Here is a 20,302-nt window from a genome sequence, read left to right as displayed (position 1 = left end):
AAGACAACAATATAATTACTGCATATTTTAAATTTATAGTAAGGAGGAGAACAGCCATCATCTGAACTTGGTTGTATACTGCTGGTACTCTAAACTAAGAATTAATTGTAGAAGCTGAAATAATTGGAACGGTTCATTTTTGAGCACCAACACATACTGTATAGGCAATATTGAAGTAAATGAGAGCCGGTACAGACTGAAGCAATAAAAGCTTTGCACAGGTTGGACAAGTGACTTAGGATATGTCTACAGAGAGCTTCCATATTTAAAGGAATTTCCTTAATCTTTGAAGTATTGAAATGACAGTCATGATTTTATACACACAGATGGAGGGCCTGTATTTTGCAAAGAATACACTTGGGGGTTGTGTACAGTGTTTCTCTGTTTCTACGCAGGCTGTAGAGATTAACCTTCAGGAACAGCTTTGTATTTCTTTTCATTTTGTTAAAAAGGAAGAAATATTGAGGAGTTTTCTTTTGACAATAACAAACAGGAACACAATTGCTGGAAAAAGTAGAGATTTGCCCTGCTACTTTCTACAATATCACTGTTCTATTGACATAAAATAGAATTTCAGTAACTAGAAATATGCTGTGGATTGAGATGCACTATTTATTTTAGGTAGGTACACACTGCATTGTTACATGTCTACCAAAATAGTATTAGCTAAAAATGCAACAAGTCTTATATTTAGAATTTCCCCTACAGTAATTGCCAATCTCAAAACATCAAACAATTATGATCACATCTCTGATTGGTTCTTTAATGTAGTTCAGGGCTGCAGAAAATATTACAATCCCCACAGTTGACAATCTCCACTGATGTGTGATTTAGCCTGTGCAGCAATGAAAGGAACAAAGTTATCTTCACTTTGCTTGCTGATCCACTCCAACAACTCTGATTTTGTCTTCTTCCATGCCCTGCTGGTTTCTCTGTAGATTGCATTTTTCAGCAGGAATAGAAGAGAAACAATTTTACAGAAAGGAAGGAGTAAGACACTGTATCCTGGGTAGACCATGTGCAGAGCTGGGTCAAATTACATAGAGTGAAGAGACATGTATCCTCTTGTATGTTTGTTAGGAGTTTATGTCTGACAGCATTCAAAGGAAAACAGAACAAGCGAAACAAAGTTTGCTACCAAACTGCTAGTATTCTGCAAGCAGGATTCAGCTGCACACCAGAAATATAGTTTGCACAATAAAAGTGAATTGAATGCTTTACTGCAACAAATCAAGGTTTTAAACATTGACATTTTTTGTTTAGGAAAGTGATGGGGAAATGCACCAAAAAGTGTGTGATAAATGACTGATTAATGGGAATACATAAAACTTCTGCACAAGATATCAGATTGAATGCTCATTGTTGTATAACCTCTCTGCAATAAATCAGAATAAATACTCAATATATACCACACATTGCATAACATCCAAGTATGCTTTGTGCAAGCAAATTAGGATAAATGCTTGATAAAATGGGTTGTCTGGAGGAGCCCAAATTCTGTTTCAATTAATGAACTATCCTTTTATTTCCACTGATGATACAAAAGAGTACAAATTGTATTAAAATGAGGATCCATTGTTTCCATACAAATCAATTTGTAGGGTAACATGAGTTGCATATTCATATTTTTGGAAGGAAATTCAACTTGAAATTTGGCCTATGGGTGATATCCAACTAAGTCATACCCACTGAAATTAACGGAGTTCAGTACTGAAGTTCATTGATTTTAATGGGTCTGCTCTCAATATAACTACCACTGAATATCACCACAGAAATTCTATTCATGTATAGGCAGCATTCTCACATGTCAAACTTTATTTATCATTGATTGGTTAAAAACATGGATTGTAGAAAAAGCAAGTGTCTTTGAAATTTCTTCATGTGTTAAATTGCTATTACAATAGCCCGTTGTATTAATTACTAGATAAACTGGGCCCCAAATTTATCCTCATGATAGTTGCATATGGTGGTAGTTCTGGTGTGGTGGACAAAGAGCTGTGAGAAGAAGCTAGTTTTGGTGGCAGCACCATTAACAAAGTACAGTTCCCAGGATTCTTTGGGGGAAAGTGATGTAAGATTGCTTTTAAAGTATGGTGTGGATGATCTATTGAGGGCAGCTTAATTTCTGCCATGTGTCAAGGGTGGCAAAGTATCCCACAAAGCCTAACAGTGCAGACACTGAAAAGTATCCTATGTGTTCTTGCCTATGCAGTTAAAACACTTAGCTGAGCCACCACAGTTAGATACAGTAGGAGGGTTTCATTTAGAGACGTGTATGTGACTTTTATTATATTTACACTTTAATTAAAAAATAATTCAGGAAAAGTTTGTGTTTAGGAAGGGGAAAAGATCCAGATCTTGAGTCAGGAAAAAAGTTCACAAATTGGCGGGAAAAGAAGTAGCCTTGCTCATGTGCTGTGAAAAAGGCGACGTTATTTCAACAGTTGGAGCATTCAGACGCCTTCACAACAAGGAGTAATATCTGTATCTCTGGAGCTCTGATTGTCTGAAATTGGAAATGCGACTGGGAAGCTCAGGTAGCACATTCTTCGTTTCTATTTATTCACCTACAGCCCTAAGCTTTGCTGCTTAAGGGTGGCACCTATTAAGTCCTAAACAAGGAACAGCGGACTTTAGCTGGGCATACACAACCTGTTGCCCGGACTGCTATTATGGGATACAAAACCACAGGCTTGTTCGAAATAGAGAGTTCCCTCTCTCCCTCTTCTCCCGTTTCCAAACACGGGGCAACGAGCCGTCTGCCCAATCTGCCTGCTGGGCTTAACTGAAAGGGTGGGGGACAGATACACACAGAGCGCTCTTCCCCACCCAGACAGGGGAGGCGAGCCACCTTGTGTTGCGTTGCGCCGCGTTGTGCGTTGCGCGCCTGCCCGCGCGCCTCCCGCTCTCCGCTGCCGGCCGGTGGCGCTGCTGAGCAGAGCCGGGCACTTGCGGCGGGCGCCTGCCTGCCTGCCTCGCCTCGCCTTGCCCTCCCGCTCCCTTGCACCCCCTCCGCCCCCCTCCGGCAGGCGGGCGGGCTGTGCGCGCGGCGAACATGGCGGCGGCCGAGGCGGTGGGGCGGGACACTCTACCTGAGCACTGGTCCTATGGCGTCTGTGGAGACGGCCGCGTCTTCTTCATCGAGTAAGGCGCCGGGCGGCGGGGAAAGGAGGTGGCGGTGTGTGGGTGGGGGCGGGGGCCGGTAGCGCTGCCGCTTATTCCGCTCCTTTCTTTCCTCCCCCCCCCCCTTCACGACGGGCTCTAGTACTAACAGGTGCATGTTTGCCGCTTCTCCCTCCTTAGCGACCTGACCCGCTCAACTACTTGGCTGCATCCTCGCACCGGGGAGCCCGTCAACTCAGGCCACATGATCCGCTCAGGTGGGTGCCATAAACTCCCCCTCGCCCTCCCCAACTACACTTTCCCGCTAGGGCACTTGTGGTGTGGTGGGGGCGGGAAAGAAGCGGGGCGGGAAAGGGAGGCTGAATGGGACTTTTCTGCTCCCCCCCCCTTCGCCCCGCGCTCGTGTTTGCCTTTCTCTCTCTCTTTCTCTCACGGGGGGTGGCGGAGGGGGGGGGGAAGGATAACGACCTTTGTGTGACTGGGATTTACGCTCGCCTATCTCCAGGGCACTGAGATCTTGCTTCCCTCGTCTTTCTCTCACTGCCACTTTCTCTCTCTTTCTCTCTCTCTTTCTCCCCCCTCCTGCTTTTGTTCTTTTTTTAAGATCTTCCCCGTGGATGGGAGGAGGGATTCTCGGAAGAAGGAGCCAGTTACTTCATTGAGTGAGTATTTCAAGCTCTCGAGATATACTCGCTTACTTAACCCGGGTTGTGTGTGTGTGTGTGTGTGTGTGTGTGTGAGAGAGAGAGAGAGAGAGAGAGAGACAGAGAGACAGAGAGACAGAGAGAGAAAAAGAATTAATCTTCCGTATCAGAAAATGGGATATATTCTTGCCCCCCCCACTTTGCTTTCCCCCTCCCCCTGGAATTAACATCACCTTATTTTGGGTCCCGTATAAATGAAGTAAAGGAGACGTTTGTCTCGTGTGTGTGAGAGAGAGCATGAATTCTGATACTCTCTGCTGTGTTGTTGTTTTTTTAAATCACTGGTTATAATAGTGCTTTATATTGCCGTACTTTGGTGTTCTCTTGACACTTCCGTTGTCTGGCAAGAGCAACAGGCTTTTTACCTTTGTAGCTTGTTTATATTGCTTCTGGATTTCGTGCCGTAGTGAACGGTTGACTGAATGTCAGCCAAACTTGGCTGAATGTGTTACTAACACACTGGCTGGAACCTGTTGCCTGCAGCTGAATTGAAGTGTAGGCAGGCTAGCAGTGTTCAGTATGTGAAAGATTGTCACGTTTTTCTGCAAAAAAGAAGTTTAGATCAAATTAATGGTCACAGATCTGTTGAAGCATGGAATGGGTCATCTTATATATCACATGCTACATATTGAAAATACAAACAGCACTGCAAAAAACAGAGAGAACATCATTTATAAAACACTGGTGGTGAATTAAAAATGATTTAATTTGAACAGTAGTCTGTTTTGGATTGTAGTCTTCTTTAATGTTCTTAATTTTTCTGTTGCAAAAGGGGAGGCTGTTGTCTTAACATGGGACAACATTTTGCAAGATAGATTTTTCTTATTTGTGCCTTTTGATTATTCCATTGCTACTGCTGTATTTTAATAAAAGAGGAATGTTGCTATAGATCAGTAATAAGTAATGCCTAATCTGATACTATACAGGATTGGATCTGTGGAATTCTTTTGGTTCATAACCTTTGATGAACACTGACATCTGATATTTTAGGATCCACCCTGTTCTTGTGATTGTAATGTGTTTTAAACAGGTTTTACTGTTGTATCTTAAATTATTGTGACCCATTTTGGAATGAAGGATGAGTAATAAATAAAAGTAATAAATTTATATATATTGCAAGAGAGTAGAAAGATAGATTTTTGCATGACTGAAATACTAGAAAAGTTGTCTAACAATATTACTTGTAGGAAATAATTCTTGCCTGAGCACTTAGTTTATTGTGGTTGGAATGTCACCACAAGAAAACTGCATTCACTTTGAACAGTATAGGTGGTGCAGAATTACAATGGCTTTGTGCACCTGTTCAGTATGTACTACTTAAAAGACGTGATCATATTCCCAGGAGCTGTAAAAGAAGATAGTCTGGGGACATTTTAAGAATACATTGATGCCCAAAACAATGGAAGCTGTTTTAGAATGCAGTGTAAGTGGAATTTTGGGGGTGTTGAAGGAATCTGGGGTGTTGAAGGAATACCAAGAATATGGACAATTTTTAAAAACTGGCTGCCATTTCCCCATCTCCTTAGCATATTCCATTCAGATATTACATACATATGGTCTGTTGTTGTGCAGGAAGGAACATGGTACTGTAAATTGAAGAGTTTGATCTGGATGGACTAAAGAGAGGATGGGTGGTATTGGTAAATAATACGAGTTACCACCAAATGTAAAGGCTTTACATGATATATACTTCTTCTATTTTTTTCAGATTGCACTTAGATTGAACAATTTCTAGGTTTTTTTAATAAAAAAAACCTGCCAGACAAAGTACACATGGCAGAACATTTTAAATGGACTATGTGTCACATGCAGAACCAATTACAGAAATAACGAAAATACATCAAATAATTTTAAATCTAGCTTTATTTCTGGAAGGCCAGCTGTGGTAAAGAGTTACTTTTACAAACTTCAGCTGGTTTGCTAGTTATACCCTTTCCAGGGGAATAAAGAGTTTGAAAGAATACATACTAATTTCTTGTTTAGACTACTGCAGTGTGATCTATATGGGGCAGTCTTTGAAATGTGACTGCCCAACTGAGTAATCGGGAAAGCGGTTGCCCAGTTATGAATCAATAATACAAAATTTAGATAACATGTTGCATCTGAAGTAAGCGACAGTGACTATCAGTTTCCCAATGAAAATCCTTGTCATTACATATTTTACATGGCTGTTTATTTGTATATATTTCACAATTTTATATATGGATGTTTTATGATCGCCTATACTTGTAATGCCTAATATGCCTAATAAAGGTTTGGCGAAGTAGACTGTCATTTTCATGATGCAATTCAAAGACCTGGTTTGCATGTCACATTAAGCCACAGGGATGATGGGAGTTGTAGTTCAGCAAGAATTGGCATGGTTTGTACAAAGGTATATCCTGTCTTAACAACTTTTTAGAACAGGGGTGGGGAAGCTTCTTCAGATCAATGACTGCATTTCCTTCTGGGCAAAATACCAAAGTCTACATACTGGTGGTGGGCAGAGCCAGAGGCAAAAGTGTGCAGAGCAGCAAATGTAAATGTAACCTTTGTACAGTAGTTTAGTTTCTACACACACTTGCACACCACCCCTCTGTATCCAGAGAAGCAAGAGGCATTATCATAGTTCAGAAACACGTTCCAAAAGGCAAAGCATCCAGAGAGTGAAACAGGGATAGTGAGGCGTTTGGCCTAGGGAGAGAGGGTATGTTTCTGTGGGAGAGTTCTGAGGGTCAGGTGGTGTCCTGGAGGGCTGTATTCATCTCCTGGGTCTGAGGTTCCTCACCTATGTTTTAGAGTTTGCTGAGAAACGTCAAGAAATATGTGGATAGGGATGATATGGTAGACACTGTATACTTAGAATCATAGCACTGTAGAGTTGGAAGCGACCCTGAGGATCATCTAGTCCTGCAATGCAGGAATCCCAACTAAAGCATCCATAACTGAAGGCCATCCAGCCTCTGCTTCAAAACCTTCAGTGAAGTAGAGAGTCTGTTCCACTGTTGAATAGCTCTTACCATCAGAAAGTTCTTTCTGAAGTTTAGTCAGAATAATAAAAAATACTGGCATGCCACTGCTATCCTTTTTAGCTGGCTCCCAAATTGTGGGACCAGAATCCTGACAGAGGAGTGAATAGCTGGTAGGAAACAAATGATCTCCTTCTTGAACTTTGTACAATTTTCTCTGTATTTTTTTAACTGGACTTTAAGGCACTCCTTTCCCCCCCTTTATAGTTTGCCCACCTATATCACATGAGACTCACTGTCACCTTTTTGTATGAAAGTCAGTGAAGAAGTTTTAGGTTTTAAAGGTTTCCCCCCTCACTATACTGTATCCCTTACCATGAACTCAGGCTCTCTCTGTTCTCCCATTCCACCTTCCTGGTTGCAGCTATTTATTGGTATAGAGAATGAGCAGTTTGCTTCTTGACATTGAGAGGTTTGCTGTGATAAAATAGTTGGGAATAATGACACACTTGGTTGACCTTTTGAAAAGTCCCTCACAAAGGCTCCTTAGCAAACTTGATAGTCATGGGGTAGTAGGATGTGTCCTCTTATGGGCCAGTAAGTTGTTAAAGAACAAGAAGCAGAATAGGAATAGGCATAAATGGGCAGTTCAAATAATGGAGGAAAAAGCAAGGTCCTTAAGGATGTGATTGGGCTGACTTCTTAACTTGTGCATAAATGACCAGGAGAAGGATGAACGGAGAGGTTTGTTCACAAAAAAGAAAAAGGGGTCACATTCCTGAGCAGTCATCACCATTTCAGACACCATTAGTATATACAGTACAGTGGTACCTCGGGTTAAGAACTTAATTCGTTCCAGAGGTCCGTTCTTAACCTGAAGTACCACTTTAGCTAATGGGGCCTCCTGCTGCCGCCATGCGATTTCTGTTCTCATCCTGAAACAAAGTTCTTAACCTGAGGTACTATTTCTGGGTAAGTGGAGTCTGTAACCTGAAGCGTCTGTAACCCGAGGTACCACTGTATATGAAATCAGGAATTTTGTTTGCCCCAATGTACATCACTTTACACTTGCTTGCATTTAATTGCATTTACCATTTCACTACCCATTCTCTCAGTTTGAGATATCCTTTTAGAGTCCCTTTTTGTTTTAACCACTTTGACCAATTTGTTACTGGCAAACTTGGCTATCTTATTGCTCAGCCCTAACTATAGAACATTTATGAACAAGTTAAAAAGCACAGGTGCAAATACTGATCCTTTGGGGACTCTACTTCGTTCATCCCTTCAGAGAACTATTCCTATTATCCTATTATCTGCTTCCCCTTCCTTAACCGGTTACCACTCCATAAGCGGACATCTCCTCTGATGACATGAATGCTAAGTTTACTCAAGAGTCCTTTGTGACAGACTTAATCAAAAGGTTTTTGAAAATTATAGATTCAGTATTTAAATATATGTAATAAATTCAGCATTCCAGTGTTCACTGATTTTTAAATTTTTTTTTGTCCTGATAAAGATCAGTACAGTGACAAGGTGGGGAGTATTGGAAAGTGATGAATAATGACTGGAGGCCATGAGCCTGGAACATGTAGTCATGCAAGACATTGAAGCACTGCTCTCTGAATACTGGAACTTATATAGATGCTCTTGCAACATTTTCAAACATCTTTCAACAACTGTAACAGAGCTCTGTTTTTAATAACTGTGCTTTCTAGGATTCTGTGTAATTTATTAAATTTGCAAAATTCCCTGTGTATTGAAAACTTTCAGCTGGAAAAAAAAACCCTCAAGGAGAAAGCATTGTGAGTTCTCTGTGATGGCACACCTCTCTTTTATTACACACTGCAGCAGGGGTGGGTAACCTGTGGACCTCCAGATGCTGCTGAATCCCAACTTGCATTTCCTCTGACAATTGGCCATGCTGCCTACAGAGCTGATGAGAGTTGGAGCCCAACTACACCTGGAGGGCTGCAGGTTTCCCATCTCTGCTCTGCTGAATAGCTGAATGCAAGCTATTTTTGAATGGCTCCTCTTTTTTAATCTTTCTTACCTTATAATCTATTCAGTTTTCTAATCTTATTGCTATATTCCAGATTTTACATTTGAAGTCTAAAAAGCTTGTCATTTAAAAATTAAGATTTATTATTATTATTATTATTATTATTATTATTATTATTATTATTATTATTAATAATTTATTATTTGTACCCCGCCCATCTGGCTGGGTTTCCCCACCCACTCTGGGCGGCTTCCAACAAAGATGAAAAATACACTAAAATGTCACATATTAAAAACTTCCCTGAACAGGGCTGCCTTCAGATGTCTTCTGAATGTCAGGTAGTTGTTTATCGCTTTGACATCTGATGGGAGGGCGTTCCACAGGACGGACGCCACTACCGAGAATGCCCTCTGCCTGGTTCCCTGTAACTTGGCCTCTCGCAGTGAGGGAACCGCCAGAAGGCCTTCGGACCTGGACCTCAGTGTCCGGGCAGAACGATGGTTTAAATCATGGTTTAATCATGGTTTAAATCAACCATGATTTAAAGTGTTGAGCAGGCTCCCACAAGAGGTGGTGGACTTGGTGGTAGAACCTTGGAGGTTTTAACAGATTGGATGGCCACCTGCCATATAAGATCAAGTTGAGATTCCTGCATTGCAGGGGGTTGGACTAGATGACCCTCAAGGGTCCCTCCCTTCCAATGATTCTGTGATGTTATGAATTAATAAAGCAACTTGCTAAAACTTCCTTCCAACATATCTTGCTCTTTATCTCTGTTCAGATGTGAAAATATGTGATTTGTTCTGATGCCTTCTTACTTTTTGAACCTACTTTAGGAACTCTCTAAGCACTGCTAAGAAACTGTGGTGTTAAGTGGTAACTTAATTGTAGAAATAAAGAGGGGCAGATTCAGAAGCTCATACAAGGACTTCCGTCAGCACAGTGGGACGTAGCCTTCTCTCCTTTCCCCACTGGCTCATGGTAGGGGGAGTTGGGAGAACCCCCAGGGCAGGGGATTTCATTCTATCTGGGAAGCTGAAATGCTTGCACAGAAAGATCAATTGCCATAGCATTACACTCAGTGTAAAAAAGAGATGCCAGAGCTCACCAGGAACTTCTCCTTTGTTCTCTTAGAATGGCAATGACACCCACTTGAGAGGTGCCAGATTACATTGGATTCCTCCCACAATTTGGGGAAAATATTTTTGTTTTGTTTTTATTGTATATATCTGCCACATATCAAACTGGGTTTTATATTTATTTTAGAGTAGATTGGTTATTGGTGGCATGCAGATAATATCTCTAAAAATTCAGATACAACACAAGTTTCAAAGTAAACATCAAACAATTTATTACTAACACTCTTGTACAAGATGAAGAAAATGTTGTTTTTATATCAGGGAAGGGGTGTAGCTTAGTTGTAGAGCATCTCCTTTGTATGGCAAAGGTCTCTGGTTCAATCTGCAGCATCTCCATGTAGGTCTGGGAGATAAGCCTGTCTGAAGTCGTGGAACTGGAGATTTGCGGTAGAATTCTAAACATGTGATACATAAGTTTAGGCTTAATAAAAAAATTGTAAACTGATTTAACAACATAAAATGTCTATCAGCAGGGTCTAGGACCAAGCCCTGGGAGACGTTATTCTGACACAGGTTTGCCCACCTGGGTACTCAGTCCAGCACCAATGCAGGTAGGAGGTGTTTTTCCCATAGCATATAGGGATTCTGTTGCCCTCAACAGAAGGTCCTCCTACTCCAGGACAGGATTCAAGGGCTTGTATCTGTTGTTGGGTCACAGAGACAGTAACCAGCTATAGATCTGCTTTGACTATTTAGTCTTTTTCAAATGACTCAATTAGTTCCAAGGAATTGCCAGTATTTGCAGAGTACTTTGTTCTGTCCGTGGCAACACCAGTACATGATCAGTAAGTAGGCTACAGGTGTGATGTCAGCACACGTAGCACCTTTTCAAGAAGCTCCCATTAGTCTGACAGTGGCGTGAACAGGCTGTGTCGAGTTCTATGCCTGGATGCACATGTTCTCATGAACTGATACAAACAGGTGTTTGTTGGAGTCCTTCCTTGTCAGAATCTCATCTTTTCAGCATAGCGCACTGTAGTAAGTTGAAAGAGGGAAATTCTGTGAGGGAAAAGTTGGTGCCTTTGCTATCAAGTTTCCTTTAATTTTTACAAGCAATTCATCTTTAATAAAGCAAAAGTACAGACTCATAATCTTAGTATTTAAAGAGAGATTTAAAATGTTTGCAACTAGACTGATGATCAAGTGAAGGTTAATAAATATGGAACTGTAGGAAACAGCTTCCAGTTTGTGGAATCTAAAATGCTAAGTAGCCTTGAGATTCAAGCCTTTGAAATGTTTCACTATGTTCAGAAGATCTAACTATGTTGGGTTGTAAGTTTTCATTGCTCAGACATAATTACTGGCTGAAATACCAATATTCATAAGAAATACACTACTAAGCGTTGATGTCCCGGGCCATTTCTAGTTGGGTGTGACTAGTGATGCCAGAATGTGAATAAAAAGGTAAAGGTAAAGGACCCCTGACAGTTAAGTCCAGTCCCGAACAACTCTGGGGTTGCGGCACTCATCTCGCTTTACTGGCCAAGGGAGCCGACGTTTGTCCGCAGACAGTTTCCCCCAGTCATGTGGCCAGCATGACTAAGCCACTTCTGACGAAACCAGAGCAGCGCATGGAAACGCCGTTTACCTTCCCTCCGGAGCGGTACCTATTTATCTACTTGCACTTCATGCTTTTGAACTGCTAGGTTGGCAGGACCTGAGACCAAACAACAGGGGTTCACCCCATCGTGGGGATTCGAACTGCCGACCTTCTGATCAGCAAGCCCAAGGCTCAGTGGTTTACACCACAGCACCACCCATGTCCCAAGAATGTGAATAGGGGTGCGCATTTTCTTTGAAAGCAATGTAGTGCAGATTAAGAATACTGGCATTTGTATGTGCCCCTGTCTGCTCATGTGCCTAAATCTACAGTTCTTTAGAGGAGGTAACCTTCTCTGATAAGGCTGTGAATGCACATTAGAAGCGTGAACCAATATTAAAGTAACTACAGATAATCTGTTGGATTCATACTTGTGATTTAATACAAATAAGCACTTCTGGTATCCAAGCAGCATGAATTAGAAAATTTTGTACTATCATTTTTAACTAAAATAAAATATGTTGGAAAGAGCTAGTGGCTAGAAGGGTTGAGCTTTCAATGCTTCTCTATCTCAATCACTAGCCATTTGTGAAACAGCTTTGTAGTTTCTGGATAAATGCTTTCCATTTTCCATACAAAGGTATTATTATGTTAGTGAATGATTGTAATTGTATTACCAGATAAATACAGTTGATATTGCAGATTTTCACATATACAGTGGTAGCTCAGGTTACAGATGCTTCAGGTTACATACTCTGCTTACCCAGAAATAGTACCTCGGGTTAAGAACTTTGCTTCAGGATGAGAACAGAAATCGGGCGGCGGCAGCAGGAGGCCCCATTAGCTTAAGTGGTACCTCAGGTTAAGAACAGACCTCCAGAACGAATGAAGTTCTTAACCCAAGGTACCACTGTACTTGGAAATAGAGCTGATTTCATGAGGAGATGGTATGGGTTGATAGCTGGAATGAGAGAGTTGAAAAACAGTGCTGGTAAAACCAGAAGCATAGTATCTTTTATAATATACCTACTTCCTACCTTTGTGAATGTCAACCTTTGTGAAAAAATTTATACAATTTCTCAAAATAAGAACTTTTGATGCTTTGTGTGTGCAGCGTTTGCAAGAACTAAGATTTTATATATTTCACACTTCAAATGAAACATTTATCAATTATTATTGTGTTAGAGCCTCAACCTGCTGATCTACGGCAAATACTGATTCTTTCAGAATATAACATAAGACGTAATGTAATGTGTTATAACAATGAATAATGTTTAAACCATGTGCACATTTTAGTAAAAAATGAAATATTATGTGACAAGAAAGCCACAGATATAGAATGCTTTTCAAGTAGCTACTTTATTGTATCTTCATATTTAAAATGTGTGTGTTAAAAGTTTTCTGCTGATGATTATCATTGTTAACTGTTCTGTAGCTTTTAAACTTTCTTGTTTTAATGTTTATGGAAACTTCTGCTTTGAAGTAATAGTGGTAAGTTCTTCTTGATAACAGACACAGTGCATGTCATCTTAAGGCCATTTTGAGCACTTATTTTGCTGCCTCTTCTCCCATTCCTATTTTCTTGTATGAACACTACTTATTGAACATATTTTAGTGGGGAAGGAATTGTCACTTGCAGCTTCTCTTTGAGTCTATTTCAGGTGCAAGCTTGCTTAAGTATGTGGAGAAGACTGATCTGAATAGTAAATCTACTTCTCTACTTCCATTTCTCATCCTTTCATTTTCCTAGGTTTCCTTCTGTCTTCATAGCACAGCAGCATGGTACATCAAAGGCACTGGTGCTGACTATATTTGCCAGTTAAGGCATCATAGTTAGGACAAACTCACTTCAAACCATGGTTTCTGGATTGCCAATTGATTGAAAACCAAAATCTGTTAATTCAGGCATCATGTCAATTCATAGTTAGGCAATGGTTTGAGATAAATTTGTAACTACTGTAAGTCTATAAAGTGCAGTGTATATATTTTTTAAAAAATCTGTCCAATCTTTTCTATCTTTTCCAAAACCAGGAAACAATTGCCAGTGCTATGGATGACTTCATAAATGCTCCTTGTTTAAGAGCTGCTAGATATGAACTACAGATACATTCCAGTTTTTCTGTAGCTGCAAATTAGTAATTGGAAGCAATATATTTGTAGTGGTCAGAGAATCCTGACATATACCGGTATATATTGACCTCTGCTTTAGAAGCCTGTTGCGTATACTTCTATGGGTTTGATTCAGAGCTTTCCTCCAATGCCAGTAGCTTCCCCTTAGGGGAGTTTTGCTCAGGATGCTCCTAGCAGCAGAAAGCAGCTTATACCATTTCCCCCACTATCCTCCACTGCAAACTGGAGGATCACCCAATCTGGAGCAATTTTTGGGAGGGCATAGAGGGCTATAAGAGAGGGGAAATCACTAAAAATCTGATCCTCTCCCATTCCACCAGCATGATTTCTTCATTGAATCAAAATTATTCCATGGACCGAAGAGGCCTTCCATTTGTCTTGATTGGATCTGACCCAATATGTGTATGCACATAATATATATTTTCTTTTCTAGATTTGAAATCCACATGGTGTGTGTTTCTTTCTTTCTTTCTTTCTTTCTTTCTTTCTTTCTTTCTTTCTTTCTTTCTTTCTTTATCTTTCTATCTTTCTTTCTTGATATCTGAATATATGACATTATCAGGAGTTCATTTGAGAAAATAATAACAAGGAAGAAAGAATGTTTTGGCTTATTGGGATAAAATATTGTGTTGATAAAATTATTGAACCTGGAAAGGTACTAGTCCACACCAACACTAGATGTTATGATTCCTGCAGTCAGTTCTACCTGTGGTACTAGCACCCCCCAATTTATTACAGCAGTATTGCTTGCACTGAAAGTATGTCTTTCTAATGCCCATGTAAACACATTATTGCACTATCTTCACATAATGCTCTCATTGGAAAAGTAACTATAGATTTTCCACAAATGGTCTCCCTCCCCAGCATTCTTGCTGAAGATTAAATGGACAGTTAACTGGCTCAACAAGATGTAAATAAATGCTAATGGTTTTAAAACCGCTAGTTTTATTCATTAGAAAAATGTCTACTATGTGCTTTCATGCAATTCTCTTTATTTAGGTAAAGGTCCCCCCCCCCCTGCTTCAGTTGGATTTGTGCAAATCATTTCTGATATATGGATTTGATGGTTATTTAGCTGTGGGCAGGATTATTGCGTGCCCAGGGGTTGGACTAGATGGTCCTCGGGGTCCCAGCTCTACAATTCCATGATTCTATGATTCGGAACCAAGACAATCTCATTAAATAGGGCAATAAATTTTATTATTAGTTTTTCTTCTCACAAAGGAAAAAATCATTTTATGCAGAGAACCCTTATAGTGTGTTCATATCTGATATGCAGTTAGAACCTGAAGCACAGAAAATATTTCTGCTTCATGTTATCTGTTACTTTGCTTTTGCACATATTTGCTCATTTATGTAATTTTTATGATAACTGCAAATGTGTATTCTGTTCATGCTTTTGTGTCTGTTATTTACATATTGAGGAGATTAAATACATATTTTTTGCGTTCTAATGAGTTTTACTTTGAATATGCTGATTTTGAATATGCCTATATATTGTATAATTGGTTGATACTCCATACAAATCAATAGTGAGCTACTTATTTCAGGAAAAAAATGACTAGTCTATCAAATTTTTTGCCCTTCTGCATACATTAGTATGTCTGGGGATGACATGAAAAGTATTTTTGACAAGGTATTTTCTCATAAACAATCTTTGATAAATAAAGAAAGGGCACAAATGGTTTTTATTTATTTATAAAAATATTTATATATCATCTAATAAAGTATCAGGATGGTGTGCTGCAATTAAAAACCAATAAAAACCAATATGATTAGTTGCATACCTATTCATGAACAAGATTTATAACTTGTAACCCCATTCATAAGAAGAGCTTCATGAATCAGACCAATAGCCTCTTTAGTCCAGAAATCTGTTCTGACAGTGGCCAGCCTGTGGGAATCATGCAGGCATCTCCTGTAGTTTGCAGCAACTGGTGTTTAGAAGCACAGTGCCTCCAACAATGGAGTTGGAACATAGCCATCATGGTACCATTCCAAAGATCTAGGATATGTAACAATAGACTTAATAACAAATATGAAATATCAAATTAGAATCGGATTGAAATAGCTAAGATATAGATGATACTAAGACCCCTAACTTGTTATTGATTTAACCCAGGCTTCAGGGCAAGTGCCAAATTGGATGCCAAAAAAGTCTGGCTACAATGCTTCACTGGATCTCCATGGGTTGGAAATTTCAGAGCCATAGAGAATAATTATTTACATCCTAACTGTCTTGAATAAGCCATGTTAGTGAGGGCCTTATCTTGGCCGTGCCATGATTCACATGTACTTTGCAAAAGCAATGATTGTTATGACAATGCAATATTCATAAATAATGCTAAATTTATTTTGAAATTTTGTTCTGATGCATGGGAAATAATGCAAAAATTAGCCCCAAATGTGCTGCTGGTTTTGCCCAATGCTGCTCTCATTGTTATCCTTGTACAGGAGAAGAGACACAATTCAGTCTTTTGGTATTAAGATTGTGGCATGTTGATGAGCCATTTCTGTAATCTGTTAGCTTTCTTGTAAACAGTAGCAAAAGCACTCAAGAGTGTCTGACAGGTCTCAGTCATATCACCAGCATCTCATGGTCAATGCTAACAAAGGTCATGGAAAGATCTAACAGGATCAATGGAGTATAATTGGTTTTATTGATCTTTTGTAGTAGACGTTTTAGCCAAGGTCATAAGTATACCCCCAGTGCCATATCTATATACAACCTAGACTGGCAGAACTTCGAAAAAGATAACAAACAGGTATGTTTGAAATAGTTCAATGGCCAATTTCTCAATAACCTTCTCTCTGTCGGTACCTGTTTCATCCTTTCTAGAGTTACCTATCCACTGAGAGCAGTAGAAGAAGCCCTGCTTTGTGTCCCACCACTATCTGAGGTTTTTGTATAATAAAGCATAAATAATTTTTGACATCTAAAACCCCAGGTCTCCTTTGACCACTTTCATCAGCCAATATGAACAGGGTTCTTGTGAATGTGTAGTGTGCCTTACCACTATAAGGATCTTATCCATGTCCTCAGGTTCGCCGAAACATGAGAACATGGTTCTAACCAGAACCAACCTGCATTTAAAATGTGGAGTCCAGGTTTGAATGGATGATATTTTATTATTATTTACTAAAATGTTTATAAATTGCTTTTTGGGACCAATGTGCTCAGAGAGTGGCTTCCAGAAGAGTAAAATGCATTTACAAAAATTTTAATATATAACCCTATGAATATCAATTGGCATAACATCATTTAAAACCAGAAAGTGAGGAGGAATTAAAGAACCTTTTATTGAGGGTGAAAGAGGAGAGCGCAAAATGTGGTCTGAAGCTCAACATCAAAAAAACGAAGATCATGGCCACTGGTCCCAACACCTCCTGGCAAATAGAAGGGGAAGAAATGGAGGCAGTGAGAGATTTTACTTTCTTGTGCTCCATGATCACTGCAGATGGTGACAGCAGCCACGAAATTAAAAGACGCCTGCTTCTTGGGAGAAAAGCAATGACAAACCTAGACAGCATCTTAAAAAGTAGAGACATCACCTTGCCAATAAAGGTCCGTACAGTAAAAGCTAGGGTTTCCCCAGTAGTGATGTATGGAAGTGAGAGCTGGACCATAAAGAAGGCTGATGGCTGAAGAATTGATGCTTTTGAATTATGGTGCTGGAGGAGACTCTTGAGAGTCCCATGGACTGCAAGAAGATAAAACCTATCCATTCTTAAGGAATTCAGCCGTGAGTGCTCACTGGAAGGACAGATCGTGAAGCTGAGGCTCCAATACTTTGGCCACCTCATGAGAAGAGAAGACTCCCTGGAAAAGACCCTGATGTTGGGAAAGATGGAGGGCACAAGGAGAAGGGGACGACAGAGGACGAGATGGTTGGATAGTGTTCTCGAAGCTACCAGCATGTGTTTGACCAAACTGCGGGAGCCAGTGGAAGACTGAAGTGCCTGGTGTGCTCTGGTCCATGGGGTCACAAAGAGTTGGACACGACTAAACGGCTAAACAACAAAAAGCAAAGCCTCAATATAAGTTGCTGGGAATCGTATGTGGACAATGTGCTGCTGAGCTTAAGTCCTGCTTGTAGGCTTCCCAGTGGCATGTAGTTGGCCACTGTGAAAATAGGATGCTGGCCTCATTGGGCCTTCAGTCTGATCCAACAAGTTTCTTCTCATGTTCATTTTGCTGATAGACATGCATGAAAATAATGCATCTGTCCCAAATGCTGCACTGAAGTGGGAGAACTGCAGTGTTCTAAAAGGATATTCTTCTATTGTGTTCTGAATGCTATGGAAAATGACCTGTGCTTTTCAGCGATTCTTAATTCAGGGTTGTAAAAATATTTCAGATTCCTAGTTTCCAGCAAAAACGTTTAGTAGCTGTCTGGGGATAATATTCATAACTAACTGCAATAATTACGTGTAGGATCTGGTAGAAACAAAAAAAGTAGTCTACTTTATGAGACTGGAGTCCACTGTGTAATTAGTTATATTTACCATGCAGTCACTAAGAAAAAACAAGAGGCTGTCCAGAATAGTTGTGCTTCCTAAGAACAATGGCTGAGCTGGGAGAGCTGCTGGACTCCCCCCCCCCTTTTCATATCAGTTTCCACATTTGGTCTTCTGTGGTATTTGATTGTCACAGTGCTGAAGTTAGGTTTTAACTCTTGATCTTGTTTGTGTATTCATCTGTTGCTAATTCTTAAAGCATAATTTGAGTATTGCAGATCAAATGCTATCTGATCAAATGCTTTCATACCCTTAACAACCTTTATGAATAGTACTACTGCTACAAAAAACTAACTCTTTGCTTTATTTCAGCCCCTTCACAATTGTCAACTCCTCGGGAGCTGCCACCTTTCCACCAGTTATCTTGACTTTATGGGGTTTCCTCCTTTACGTTTACTAGAGTGCTTATATTACCATTTAAAATGATTGTATTTCAAGCTACTTGAAGTACAATATGTCTGTGCCATATGAAAATACCTATTGCTGGGATAGAACTATTTTTTAAAGGCTGTTAATTCCTCGTCCACATATTTTCTAATGTATTTGGACAAAAAACATTAGGCTGCTGTGACATTCCATATAATCCAAAAATTGCAGTTTTGGGTTATCTGAAAGATCTGACTTTGGTGGATAATTTGAATTAACCATATGCCTGCTGACTTCAGAAGATGGCTGTATTTACAAGTAACCATATGTGTTTCATGCATGAGCAGGAAGGAGTTTGTGCAAGACTTGTGCCCTCCCGTCCCCTTCTCCCACATGATCAGGAGAAGGACTTTGCTAACATTTACTTTTAGTTTTAATGAACGTTGGTTTATTGTGTTTTCTGGCTCATAAGCAAACTTGAAATTGTAGTTTCTGAACCTGGCTTATGCACAGAAGTCACTGTTTAGTGTTGTACCCCATGGGTGGGATTTTAAAAATGTATTTCTCTTTCATTTTGGTTTCATCTCTGTGGGGTTTTATTGTTTCATTTTGGGTTGCTCTGGGCAAGATAAAGCAACTGACAGATTTACTTATTAAAAATGAATAAATTTGAGAGTGTGACCTGTATATAAAGCCTTATATTGAAGATTTCTTAGGCCATCTCATTTAATGGACTGCTACAAACAGATTTGTTCAATAGCTTTAGACAAGTAACTAATCTTACAAATAAGTAACTTATAAGTAATTTATAAGTGAGTCAAAGAAGGAATATTAGTTATTTAGAATTTTTTGGAGATGAATATTATTGTAAATTACTATAACAGAAGGCCGTGGAAAGAGAGGATTGGGAAAAGTTGTCACTTCCCTCTACTTGTTAGGGAGAGCATTCTAGCTGTTGGGAGTGAAATATGGACCCAATCCAGGCAAGGCAAACTCGACCCTCCAGATGTTTTGAGACTACAACTCCCATCATCCCTTATCACTGGTCTTGTTAGCTAGGGATGATGGGAGTTATAGTCCCAAAACATCCGGAGGGCTGAGTTTGCCTATGCCTGACCCAATCCAAAGTGTTTTGAAGTGTTCTGTTGAAAATTTAGTGGCTGAACTGTTTTCTGGACTCCAAACCAATATACATTTTTGCTGGGGGTGGGGGGCTATATTTCGGCAGTGCATGTGGTACTAACAGGTTGTTATAGGAGCTTGACTAATCTGGATGCTTGCTTTTAACCGTGTTTAAGTTGAATTTAACAGGGTTCAGTGTCAAAATAAGCTTTCTGTTACTACTTCCCTGTCCACTTGTGCTGTCTTACTGTCTGACAATAATACCTTTTTGTACCACAATCAACCAGTTTTCATGGTTTGCTGTCTACTGTTGAGGCAGCTCTGTTGCTTAGACACTTCCTTAAAAAAATCTATTTTATTGATTTTTGAAAAACAAGCAGTGATGACTTGACATATGACAGGGATAACATTAAAATGAAGTTTAACTCTCAGCAAATGTTGCTGGTATATTTTCTATAACAAAAGGAAATGTTTCTTATTAAATATTTTGAAACAATCCTTAAAAAAATCAACATTGCTTATTGCTGGATGTGTTGGACTTATAGTTCAGTAGTACTAAAAATATCATTCAGAACAAATTAGAGGCCTTTATCTGGAATTTGCATGTTATCAGTGTGCATTCCTCCAGCACATTATTTTAGGAAATTGGAAGCAATGGTTTACTCTGCTATGAAAAGATAACTAGAGCTGCAACCCTACATCTAATTACCAGG

At 39.7% G+C, this 20,302-nt stretch overlaps 1 protein-coding gene and 1 long non-coding RNA gene across 28 annotated transcripts in view; one reads left to right on the top strand and one right to left on the bottom strand.

The window, feature by feature from the left end:
* Positions 1–264: 264 nt before the first annotated feature.
* Positions 265–3,230, bottom strand: LOC310833934. The gene is made up of 2 exons (XR_014559008.1): positions 3,093–3,230; positions 265–932 (listed from the first exon to the last, which is right to left on the bottom strand). It is a non-coding gene; the product is annotated as an uncharacterized lncRNA (long non-coding RNA).
* PLEKHA7 (pleckstrin homology domain containing A7) overlaps positions 2,865–20,302 on the top strand; it is a 150,528-nt gene continuing 133,090 nt past the window's right edge. For 13 of the 27 annotated variants that reach the window (XR_014555911.1, XR_014555914.1, XM_083701813.1 and 10 more), the window contains exons 1-3: positions 2,865–3,144; positions 3,304–3,380; positions 3,728–3,785. Coding sequence is in view for 22 of the 27 variants with exons in the window: in XM_083701813.1 (XP_083557939.1) it covers positions 3,056–3,144; positions 3,304–3,380; positions 3,728–3,785 (224 nt within the window). In the remaining 5 variants the exon portion in view is untranslated. The remainder of the gene's footprint in view (positions 3,145–3,303; positions 3,381–3,727; positions 3,786–20,302) is intronic. The other 14 variants (XR_014555912.1, XR_014555915.1, XM_083701819.1 and 11 more) reach the window with 4 other exon arrangements.

The sequence above is a fragment of the Podarcis gaigeae genome (genome assembly GCF_964106915.1).
Source record: "Podarcis gaigeae genome assembly, chromosome: 1".
NCBI classification, from domain to species: Eukaryota; Metazoa; Chordata; class Lepidosauria; order Squamata; family Lacertidae; genus Podarcis; species Podarcis gaigeae.
The sequence above is the reverse complement of the archived record's forward strand: the minus strand, read 5'-3'. Positions and strand labels throughout refer to the sequence as shown.